The sequence below is a fragment of the Copidosoma floridanum genome, unplaced genomic scaffold (assembly GCF_036245765.1).
Source record: "Copidosoma floridanum isolate Cflo_tuat_1 unplaced genomic scaffold, Cflo_Japanese_pri ptg000034l, whole genome shotgun sequence".
Taxonomy (NCBI): domain Eukaryota; kingdom Metazoa; phylum Arthropoda; class Insecta; order Hymenoptera; family Encyrtidae; genus Copidosoma; species Copidosoma floridanum.
In genome coordinates this window covers 10,509,117-10,521,542 of record NW_028321911.1, presented here as the reverse complement: position 1 = coordinate 10,521,542, position 12,426 = coordinate 10,509,117, and the positions used below count along the sequence as shown (strand labels likewise).

The following is a 12,426-nucleotide window of genomic DNA, read 5'->3' as shown; positions in this document are numbered from 1 at the left end:
ATCTCGAACAGTAGATAAACCTTAAAATTCAAAACTGATTATTCATGCAGAACAAACCCCTGTTGGTGAGAATTAAGAATGATTCAATGTGCCCAGGGTAAATAAAGGTGCTGTACTAATAGTTGACGAAGAAAAAGGTTCCAGAGACATTGTTGTGCATGGGTGGTTGAAGTGAGTTTTTGAGCTTCACCGGTTACACGATTCCTTGAAATATCCTTTTATGTTTGTTTTCAGAGAAAATGGATATTGTGTTGATATACCACGTCATATTATTTCAAACGAATTTATTTTTTGCATACAATTCTACTCTTATAGGTTTATGTTGAAAATTGATTTATAAATTACGTGCTTATTATAAGAACTCACTTAAATAATTTCTTGTCAGTATGATGGCAAAAATGATATCAGAGCGTTTGTTTTACGTATGGACACATTAAAAATAATTCCGTGCCAAAAATTACATTCATCTACTAGATACATTAAGTAATGATAATAATATTGTACCCTCCAATATCGGACAGCTAGTAATTTCACCATCTTCATTTATCGAGATGTATGCATGATAAAACACAAGATGCAATGGAGTACATACGTGCGTTTGGGTGTCTATATTTACTTATCACATACTTTTATGGCTAAAAACAAGAATTCAGCCCACAGATGAAATAGACAATATCATTTCAGCTGAATTACTAGACTCTTAACAATGTTGTTTGCTATTTACTATTCTTTCAAACAGTATAATTAATGGGCCTTGTCGCAAATTTCACATGGCTTCACCATGCGTAAATAATAGAAGATGTACTCAACAGTATCCTCGCAATTTTGTAAAAGATGATGGCTAGCTACCCTACCTGTCGTAGAAGATATCCTGCAGACAGAAGTCATAATTCTAGGATGTACAAATTGATAACTGTTGGGTTGTACCGCACTCACCCGTTTTATCTCGATGTATTAATGCAATTAGATACATCTGTAAATATATCAACAACAAAATGGATCAGGCTACTTCTTCAGTTTAAAATATTGATGGAATTGCATGTTATGCCAATGTACGCTGTATTGGTGCCTCTCAAGAATTTTCTAAATTTCTCTGAATTTTTTTTTTTATTTCAAGATTCACGTGCAGTATTCTATAGCCTTACATTTAGATTTCTATCTTGAAAATTCTCAACTTAATACTATACATCACTCAGCAAAATATTCAACTGGTTCTTGAAATACAACGTTGAGTACGTTTTTTAAGCTTTGCGTAATGTATGATTTTACTAAAAATTTTTTGTAATCCGATGTTGCTGTTTATTAAAATACCAATAAAAAAGTAAAAAATTCGAGAGAAAAAAACAAAGAAGAGATTTTCCAGGCTGGCCAGGGGTAAAAAAAGATTCAGCTATAGGTAGAGCTTATACGATTCATTCCACTCAATTGGAGTACTTCCACCGTCTAATAATAATCCAGGACGTTTGAGACCCAACTTGATTTAAACACTTGATGGTGTTACTCATCCAACTTTCAAATCTGCTTGACACGCACTTGGTTGATAAGAAACTGATAATCGATTGAAAAAAACACTCACAGACACTGCTTTGTCTGAAAATCTATTATAATTATATGGCTCATTCACAATTACTTTAATTTTTTTCCAATAACCCAATAACTCAATAACCCAAATTTGATAAAATATTTTCTAACAACAATTATGTTAAAATATTGTTATGAAACTGCATAAATTAAAAAAAAAAGTTTTTATGAAAATTTTTTCATTCTGCGGAAGTTCAAGACACAGTAAATCTCAGGAGAAGCTGAAACAGGGCTGCTAATATATACGTAAGCAAGAAATCGACTGGCATTGTTATCTCTAAGAAACTGCAAGCAGACTCTTGGCTGTCGAACGAAGGGCACACTTAAGATTTCGTCTGTCCGTCAAAGCATGTGGTTGTATACTTGCGAGAGTAGCCAGCTTACCTATTTTTTTGTATATAAGTTCTATTGTCTTCATTAAACCATTCTGACAGTTTAAAGTCTATGTTTTCTCATTTCCCCCTATTTTATAAGCAAGCAGTTATTGCAAAAAACAATTTTTTTATGGACAAATCGTCAAAAATTATGAAAGAACAGGTTTCTTGTGATTGATCGTATAATATAAACTAACTACAGTCTAATTTTCGAGGACAAACTATAATGTGTTGAGTCATACTTTTGCAATAAAGCCTCTAAGTTTTACATAAAAAAATTAGATTTCAAAAAACTACGCAATATTCTGAAAATCTGCAAAATGATTTTTGTCAAGTTTGTTATAAGCTATTAATTATTGAAGTGGCCTCAGAATACGTTGAGCAGATTCTGGTTTACGTATCTCTTAATATTTTCGATCAAAAAAAACTTTTTCACACTCTTATTACCATCAAGGTGCAAAAACCTGAGAAATAAGATATGTTTTATTTGGTAGATTAAAGCCTGCTGAATCCGATAGTAACTCTGTTAATACTTCAAATCAGACAAAATCTCAAGAAACTTCAGCTCTAAGTTGAACCGTTTAACACGAGCTCAAATGGAAGAGCATTAAAAAATCAGCTGTAAAAGCATTTTCTGACTCAAAGTCAAAAACCTCAGCAGATATTTTATAATATACTTGTAGAAAAAATTCCGTTTTTTTAAAATCTGTTCTGGAAAGTGATAGTGATCGGTCATTTTTTTAAAATATTTGCCAAGATATACATGAAAATCAGTTCTATGGTCATGTGATGGACGGTAGAAAAATATCGATACTTTTGTACATATCTCTTTTGACTCAAAACGTGTCACTTTTACTCCCCCCCCCCCTCTCTCCAAAAATCAAAAGCTCGTTTGAAGTCGTTCAAGGGCTTACAATAATGGTTAAAACATGCACTTCAAAGTGTTGAGTGGCAGAAAATTATGTATTATTGAGGCTGCGTATGGCGCCATATCGTCAAAGAAACTTAAAATATTAGATTCATTTTTAAATAACACTGTGTACAGCCTCATTGTCTAAGAACTAAAAATGCCTTCAAAGTCATGTGACAGCTTCAAATCTTTGGTTGAAAATACACTTTCAAATACTGAGTAGCAGAAAATGGTTATCTGGTATAACGGCTGTGTATGGTGCTATATTATCAACCAAACTTGAAATATTAATTTTTTTTTTTTAATAACTACTTCTAGTATGTAATGGTGGTAGTTTATCAAGTTATGGCACCTAATATTAATAATTTCATATTTCAGTACTAGTTGGCTTACATGCCCTCATAACCTTACTTTTTTCGTGAATTCTAAGTTTAAAATAATTAATATTATTAACACATTAAAAATAGCCCTCACTCATATAATGTTGTATAATAGGACAATAAAAGCTCTTGTTTTTGATTTTTGTTCTTTATTATTTTAATCAAATAACTTCTCAATAACCAAATAATTTTTTTAGAACGAAGTTCTTTATGTCACGTTACTCGGGGGGCTGGAATTTTAAAACCGACAGATTTTTTTTTTTTTTTAACAAAAGTGGTTTCACCCGAAGTCTCTTCCTCTCCAGTTTCCCCCCTTACCCCGTCCCCCTCACCTACTGTTCTCTATACACTTCCCCTCTCCCCACTATATATGTATATCTGTCAACCGTGCCGTGTTACTCTTCTGCACACCTTTATCCACCATTCCCCCTCACACTCCCAAGCAATTTTATTTTCCCACAATAATTTTTATTTGACTTTGAATTTTTTCTTTTACAATTCTAAAAAAAAAAAAAAAAAAAAAAAAAAAAGAACGTATCAATTGAAGAATGTATCAATGGTTTTTAAAGGCGCTTATTTCGAATTTGACAAATAAATTATGTTACATTATCACATAATTACATAAATAAAGTAATTCATTAAATCAACTATAAATGAATTATGTAAAATCATTATATAAATATATTTCGAGTTTCATATCATTTTAATAATTTTTATGGGCACTTATTTTTAATTTGATAATTAAATAGTGGCACAATGTCATTGAGTAATTATATAAAAATAAAACAAAAATTGTATTAATGGGCTTGTTCGCTTGAGCGGAGAATTTTGGCACGATTGCCTGGTATTGTAATTGCGCTGGCGTGGGAGTCGATAGCGGCACTAACCATTTGGTGGGAGACACACACTTACACCATGATTATCGATTATGAAACAAATAATAGATGTGTTGAATTTTGTGAAGTCTCTTATTATGTGTGTGTCTCCCCGCCCTGGTTCCCTTTTAAATTTCCGAGTCTTGCACGCTTCCCGTGCGAGTTGCCTGGCTCTCTCTCTCGCATCGGCGATCGAATCGACAGGACGCTCCCGCGAAGCTGTAGCTGCTCGACCTGCACGTCTCGCCGTAGACAAAAGTTTTTGCATTGCTGCGCCTTTCTTAAATTGTTGTAACATTTAAATCTCATATTTAACGCTGTTGTTCGCCAGGAAATCATCGCTCAAAACTCCGCTCTAGCAATTTGTCGTAAGTCGCCATTTTCATTTTGCAACTAAACTTAGTTGATTGTTTTTACAAAGAGTCCGCATTGAATTATATACTGAAGCCTTTTCGAATACTTTGATTTCTCTAAGTAGTCTTTAAACAATTATTACCTTCGTTTACCCTAGTTGTTATTATTATCAATCTATCATAATTCCTTTGAATAAATATTAAACTTTTGTTTCATATTACTTCATAGTTCAGTCGTATTTATTTCCCTTTTGATTTTCGCATATACCTAAAAGATATTTATCATTTGAAGCTATATTTGTCCTTTTATCATTTTAATTTGTCCTTGATGTGCGGGTTCGTTTCTTGGATTGGATCTAATCTACCCAAGAGAACACGCATCATAAACATTTGGTAGCAGAGCTTTCAACGATTCAAGGATAGGTGACGCCATCGGCGCTCTCCCGATAGAACGTCGTATCTCTCTCGATACTTTTCGATTAGCTTCGTATTTGTATTATGAATACGTACTCGCAACGTTACACGCTGAAGATAACGTGCTGGCAGTACTGACTTCAATGAAATCTAATTTCCTGTAGACAATAAAATCCACAGCGGTTCACGAAATTGTTAGCCTTGCTTATGTTGAGTTAAAGTCGCCAATATGGAAAAACTCTTAAAGGCGCAATTGGCATTAGTTCCCAAAATTAAGAATTTTTATATTAATTCTATTGAAAAAATTAGTGCAGAGTTATTAACTAAAACTCATTACAAAAGTCGATTGAAATTACTCGATAGTTACTGGAAGACTTTTATTGAGCGGCATGATCAGTTAATTCAATTCGATAGCTTGCAAAATGAAGATTACCTTAAGACTGATGTTTACACGGATGTCGAAGTAAAATATGGCAAAGCTGAAGCGCGTCTTCAGGAACGATTAGCTGCCCTTGGCAATCCTGAACCCCCGCAGCCTACGCAAATAGTGAAAAATATTACACATAATGGACCGCAAATTGCACTCCCCACCGTTGCATTGCCCACGTTTTCCGGTAAACAAGACGAGTGGGAAAGTTTTAAACAACGGTTTTGCTCTTTAATCAAGGATAAACCTTAGATTCCTCGCGTCGTTAAGTTACAGCATTTATTGACTGCTGTGCAGGGTCAGGCTGCTCAACACCTTAAAGGGCTTGATATTATGGAAGCTAACTTTGAAGTAGCTTGGGAAAAGCTAGTGCGTCGGTACGATAACACACGAATTCGACTCTTTAATACACTAGAAAATTTAATCCAATTACCGCCGGTTAGAACGCGAAATGTTCAGGATTTAAACGCACTTATTGACCGTGCTGAAGAATCAGTACGCACTCTTCGTGAATTACAATGCCCAGTTGACGAGTATGACAACTGGATCGTTCACTGCCTTGTTCGTAAGTTGGACCTGAATTCGCGTGAGGCCTGGAAAATATCTCAAGAAAACGCCGAAGGGTTTTCAGCTTACTTAAATTTAATTAAATTTTTAGAGCGACACATTCAATCGCTAGAGCAAGCTCGAACTTTGGTCGATTCACACGAGTCTTGTTCAAAATCTAGCAATGCTATGACATCTCGCTATAAAGCATCGCGACGTGTTAATGCTAATAATGCACTACCAGTAGAAGAATGTGATTCAAAGGCACCCGCGTGCGACCTTTGCAAGGGTAACCATTGGTTACAACGTTGCACAAAATTTAACGAGATGGCCCAATCTAAACGTTTTGAATTTTGTAAGCAAGAGAGGCTCTGTTTGAATTGCTTGCAAAAGAATCATTTCGCAACTAAATGCCCATCAGCAAACAGATGTCATATTTGTCGAGCTAAGCATCACACAAAGCTTCATTTTGATAAGCAGTCTAATGAAATCTCGCGAGAAAATAAGGGTAAAATTCAGAGTAAAACTGCTAATTCAGATTCGACATCCCCAGTGCAAGCTCAAACCACAGCCAATACCGCTGCTGTAGGAGCCTCAGTGCTATTAGCTACGGCTCGCGTGCTAGTAGAAAATCCAAGCGGAAAATCGCTGTCGATTCGCGCTTTGATCGATCCCGGCTCAGAACGTTGCTTCCTTACTAAACGAATAGTTCAATATCTGAATCTCAATTCTCAACGAGCTTCGTTCTCCGTAATTGGTGTTGGGGCCGAGGAATCATCAAAGGCTACAGCAATTACGCATGCAACTCTCAAGTCAAGTAAAAATGATGATTTTGCGTTGTCGTTTTCTGCACTAGTTTTAAACGAGCTTACACGTTGTCTACCTAGATAAAGTTTTTCGAACGGTAATTGGCCACATATTCAAGGTTTAGAGCTTGCGGATCCACATTATTTCAAACTAGACAAAATTGATTGCATTCTAGGAGCAGACATTTATTCATCCATCATGCTTAATGGCCTAATTAAAGGCCCAGTTCAAACTCCGGTAGCGCAACACTCCGTATTTGGATGGCTCTTAACCGGTAGTGTATCCCCTAACGCTTGCTATTTAAATGAAAATCGAGTTCGAGTTTTCCATACGTACACAGAGTCAATGCTGTCAGAGATTCTCACGAAGTTTTGGGAGGTTGAGGAGGTACCCCGAAAAGTCATTTTGTCGCCGGAAGATGAGTTCTGTGAATCTCATTTTTCCAGCACCCACTCTCGCAATAAAGACGGTCGGTTTATTGTTCGTTTACCGTTCGCAAAACGACCAACACTGGCTCCTTCACGACCAATCGCTGCATCTTGCCTTTTCCGCGCTGAACGCAGACTACAGCGTGATCTACAGCTTCAGGAAGCTTATAAAACCTTTATGCTCGAGTATCTGCATCGTAAGCATATGGAACTCGTACCCCTTACGCAAATAAGTAATCCCAACTATTACTTGCCACATCACGCTGTAGTTAAGCCAGGAAATCCAGCTTCACAGAAAACGCCCAACGGTATGTCACTCAACGATTTGCTTTTATCCGGCCCCAAGCTCCAGTCCGATATTGCAATCGTGCTAACACATTGGCGATTCTTTAAATTTTTTTTTACGACGGATATAGTGCAAATGTTTAGACAAATTTTAGTACACCAAGACGATGCGAACTGGCAAAGAATCCTGTGGAGAGATGACTGCAAGCGGGATCCTCAGGACTTCAGATGTGTTACCGTGACGTATGGTACTGCTTCCGTGCCGTTCTTAGCTCTGCGAGTAATGAAGCAGATTGCTCTCGACGGAGCTGACAAGTACCCGGAGGCAGCCGCAATCTTGATGCATCAGCTCTATGTGGATGATCTATTTGGAGGCGCTGATACATCTGCCGAAGCGCTAATTCGACGTGACCAACTTGTTGACCTTTTGCGGGCTGCTGGTATGAATCTTGACAAATGGGCCGCTAATCACCCAGGCTTGCTCGATGACTTGGTAACTAAATCTACAGCAGAGGTAGAGGTTCATCTTGACGAGGTAATATCTACGCTTGGTCTCAAATGGCTACCGAGTGAGGATTCCTTTCTTTTTAGAGTAACTCCAATGCAGGGGGTTTCTAGCGTTTCAAAGCGTTCAATACTGTCTAAAATCGCACGAATATTTGATACTTTAGGTTGGCTTGCTCCGGTGATCATCGTCGCTAGTCATTATGCAGGACTTGTGGCTCAACAACGTCGATTGGGACGCTCCCGTGCCCGAGGAGGTGCGCATACGATGGACGAAGTTTTGGGAGGGACTCAACGATGTTGCAATCATTCGTATTACACGGTGGCTTGATGCAGAAGAAAAGGGCTCGTGGGAACTGCATGGGTTTTCAGACGCTTCACAGAGAGCTTATGCTGCAGCAGTCTACGCAGTCGTGCCCAGTCGCTCAGCTACTCTATTAGTGGCTAAAAGCAAGGTCGCTCCGACGAAGGTCCAGTCGCTGCCTAGACTGGAGCTATGCGCTGCTGCACTGCTTTCACGACTGATTCTGCATCTTACTTCCAAGCTCCAACACGTGCCAAAGAGCATACACTGTTGGTCCGACTCAAAGGTAGTGTTGGAGTGGCTGCGCAGTCATCCATCTCGTTGGCACACCTTCGTGGCAAACCGCACAAGCGAAATTATTTCGTCCCTGCTAACTGCGACTTGGAGGCATGTTCGATCAACAGATAATGCAGCTGATTGCGCGACTCGAGGTCTAGCTCCTAAAGATCTGGCCGCTCTCTCACTTTGGTGGCATGGACCCACTTGGCTGTTGGAACCCGAGTCTCATTGGCCAACGCGACCTGCAAGCACAGAGTTTTCCGAAGGCCTTACCCACTCCCTAGTGGCTCTGGAAGAGCGAAAGAAAGTCGATGAATCGCAAGTATCTAAATGTTGTCTCCCTATTCTCCAAAAGTTTTCGAGTTTTAGCAAAATACTTCGCATCCTTGCTTATTGTAGCCATTGGAGGCTTCGAGCTTCCAAGCAAGTTAATAAGAAAAATTCCATTATCCTGGGAAAAAAGGAATGGACTAGTGCTCGTACTTTTCTGTTTGGAGCCATTCAAATGTATCACTTCAGAGTCGAGCGACAACAACTCCTTGCCAACGAGTCAGTGTCCAAGCGAAGTCCACTGGCCAAACTTTGTCCTTTCATATGTGATCAGGGTTTGATTCGAGTGGGCGGACGGCTACATCAAGCTCCCTTGTCATATAGTGAGAGACATCCAATTGTACTACCAGGAAATTGCCTCTTTGTTAAACGTTTTGTCGAAGAGACGCATCGAGTCACATTGCATGGAGGAGTACAAATGATGCTATCATATCTACACAGCACTGTTTGGATCACCCGTGGCCTGTCAATAGCCACTGGGGTTTATCGACGTTGCACTACTTGCACCAAATTCAACGCCAGGAGCCCAGTTCAATTGATGGGTTCTTTGCCGGCTGTAAGGACTACTCCTACCCGTCCGTTTGCTACCACAGGATTGGACTATGCGGGGCCGATCCCGGTGCTATTTTCTAAGGGAAGAGACGCCAAATCAACGAAGGGCTACATCGCAATTTTCATATGCATGGTCACAGGAGCGGTACATATAGAGATAGTGTCAAGTCTAACTACAGACGCCTTTCTTGCAGCCTTCGCTAGATTCAGTGCCCGCAGAGGTGTCCCTTTGTCCATCTACTTGGATAATGCTACGACATTTAAGGGTGCTGCCAAGGAGCTGCAAGCTATGTTTGCTCAGTCCACACCGTTCGTTGACACAGTAGCCAGTGCTCTGTCCTTTCAAGGAGTTCATTGGGCTTTCATCCCTCCACGAGCCCCGCACTTCGGAGGACTCTGGGAAGCTGGAGTTCGTAGCTTTAAGCATCATTTTCTACAAGTCGTTGGCGATGCTACATTAACGTTCGAGAAGCTTGCAACACTCGAATCGAAGATTGAAGCCTGCTTGAACTCCAGACCGCTATGCCCGCTAAGCAGTAATGCCACTGATGCTACTGCCCTCACACCTGCTCATTTTCTAGTGGGATCTTCATTGCTAGCCTTTCCAGAGCCTTACGACAATGCCAAGAAGCCTAAAAGACTTAACGACCACTGGAGGCTTCTTGGCGACCTTCGTGACTCCTTCTGGTCCCGCTGGCGAAAGGAAGTCATACACCATCTTCAGCTACGCAACAAATGGCACCAAGAGCAGCCAAATTTGCAAACTGGGGACATAGTCTTATTAAAGGACGAAAACTCACCGCCAACTCGATGGCCTCTGGGTCTGATAATTGATACGCACCCTGGGTCTGATGGTCTTGTACGAGTGGTTACTATCAAGACCGCTGACTCTGGTTTCACTCGTCCCATCGTCAAAGTGGTAAAACTTCCTACCGAGCCCGACTTTGATGAATGTCTACCACCAGATCAAAGGAGCCCCCATGCATCAAGGCGGGTGAGTCAAGAAAATCTCGAGTTATAAGGGATTGTTTTTTTTTTTTAATTCTTTTAGCTATGTATGTTTTACTTTTTTCACACCGTTAAAAGTTAGCTTTCGCGCATAGATCAGTTATTAGCTACTTACAAGAAAATTTTCGCTTCATTTTTAATTAAAATTTTTTTGATTATTTTCTTTAAATTCTAGCTTAAATTTAAAGTTTGCTTAATATTTTGTTTTAGTTCGTATTTAAAATTATTCTTTGTAACACCACTGTACCTGCGAAAGTGGTCTAGGTTTAGCTCTATCCGACCAATAGGCTTTTCTATCTCGCGTTTTGATTTTTTTTTATTTTTTGACGCTTCACTGCATAAAGGTGGGCAAAATGGTCGCTTGAGCGGAGAATTTTGGCACGATTGCCTGGTATTGTGATTGCGCTGGCGTGGGAGTCGATAGTGGCACTAACCATATGGTGGGAGACACACACTTACACCATGATTATCGATTATGAAACAAATAATAGATGTGTTGAATTTTGTAAAGTCTCTTAATATGTGAGTGTCTCTCCGCCCTGGTTCCCTTTTGAATTTCCGAGTCTTGCACGCTTCCCGTGCAAGTTGCCTGGCTCTCTCTCTCGCATCGGCGATCGAATCGACAGGACGCTCCCGCGAAGCTGTCGCTGCTCGACCTGCACGTCTCGCCGTAGACAAAAGTTTTTGCATTGCTGCGCCTTTCTTAAATTGTTGTGACATTTAAATCTCAAATTTAACGCCGTTGTTCGCCAGGAAATCATCGCTCAAAACTTCGCTCTAGCAATTTGTCGTAAGTCGCCATTTTCATTTTGCAACCAAACTTAGTTGATTTTTTTTACAAAGAGTCCGCATTGAATTATATACTGAAGCCTTTTCGAATACTTTGATATCTCTAAGTAGTCTTTAAACAATTATTACCTTCGTTTATTATAATTCCTTTGAATAATTATTAAACTTTTGTTTCATATTACCTCAATAGTTCAGTCGTATTTATTTCCCCCTTGATTTTTGCATATACCTAAAAGATATTTATCATTTGAAGCTATATTTGTCCTTTTATCATTTTAATTTGTCCTTGATGTGCGGGTTCATTTCTTGGATTGGCTCTAATCTACCCAAGAGAACACGCATCATAAACAGGGCTATAAAATTGCAAAAAAATAAGTGAAAAAAAAATTTTTTTTCAATTGATAAAATGAAATATAAATATAACATAAAGTGAAATTACAAAAGACATGAATAAATACAATGGAATGAAAAAAAAATAAAATGAAAAAGAAAATGAAAAAAAAAAGATTAAATATGAAAATAAAAAAGAAATTAAATAAAGGAAATAGAAAAAAATGAAAAAAATGTTATAAAATGAAATATGAAAAAAAATTAAACAAGAAATGAAAAAAAAAGAATACCACAAGAAATAAAGAAAAAAATAAAACAAGAAATTGAAAGATAAAAAAAAATGAAAAAATTATAAAGGAAATTAAAACAACAAACCAGGGGGTATTAATGGGTCATGGGACCCACGGTAAAAACGAAGTTCTTTAAACATGAGATGGGTATAGACACAATTTCTCAGGTAACAAGGGGGTCGCTAGACCCACAGGAAGAACGAAGCTCTGTAAACGTTAGTACTGCATTCATGTTGTTTACTAAAACAAAAACTTAAAAAACGAATGAAAAAAAAAAAAAACAATAAGTAGTTTAGTACTCACGATGGTTAAACTTCGTGAGAACCTCGTGCATACATACAGTACTCACGAAGTTTAACCATCGTGAGTACTAAACTACTTATTGTTTTTTTTTTTTTTTTCATTCGTTTTTCAAGTTTTTGTTTTAGTAAACAACATGAATGCAGTACTAACGTTTACAGAGCTTCGTTCTTCCTGTGGGTCTAGCAACCCCCTTGTTACCTGAGAAATTGTCTCTATACCCATCTCATGTTTAAAGAACTTCGTTCTTACCGTGGGTCCCATAACCCATTAATACCCCCTGGTTTGTTGTTTTGATTTCCTTTATTTTAATTAATAAAGTGTCCAGTGAGCACCTCAGGTTATTAATTGTAGTGTTAT

The 12,426-nt window shown here is 38.4% G+C and overlaps 2 protein-coding genes across 2 annotated transcripts; both read left to right on the top strand.

Moving 5' to 3' along the window:
• Positions 1-5,647: 5,647 nt before the first annotated feature.
• On the top strand, positions 5,648-8,069 carry LOC149373280 (uncharacterized). Its single transcript, XM_089597609.1, has 3 exons — positions 5,648-6,677; positions 6,786-7,915; positions 8,052-8,069. Exons 1-3 carry the CDS (start codon positions 5,648-5,650, stop codon positions 8,067-8,069), a joined length of 2,178 nt encoding a protein of 725 aa, XP_089453735.1.
• An 18-nt stretch (positions 8,070-8,087) lies between these two features.
• Positions 8,088-10,370, top strand: LOC106643780 (uncharacterized). Its single transcript, XM_014359047.2, has one exon. It carries the CDS (start codon positions 8,088-8,090, stop codon positions 10,368-10,370), a length of 2,283 nt encoding a protein of 760 aa, XP_014214533.2.
• The last annotated feature ends 2,056 nt before the right edge of the window (positions 10,371-12,426 follow it).

Bases quoted from the DNA above. Each gene is read 5' to 3' on its own strand.
- LOC149373280 (XM_089597609.1), top strand. From the start codon at position 5,648: ATGGAAGCTAACTTTGAAGTAGCTTGGGAAAAGCTAGTGCGTCGGTAC. The intron at 6,678-6,785 runs GTAAAAATGATG...CACATATTCAAG, and splicing joins GCATGCAACTCTCAAGTCAA to GTTTAGAGCTTGCGGATCCA.
- LOC106643780 (XM_014359047.2), top strand. From the start codon at position 8,088: ATGCAGGACTTGTGGCTCAACAACGTCGATTGGGACGCTCCCGTGCCC.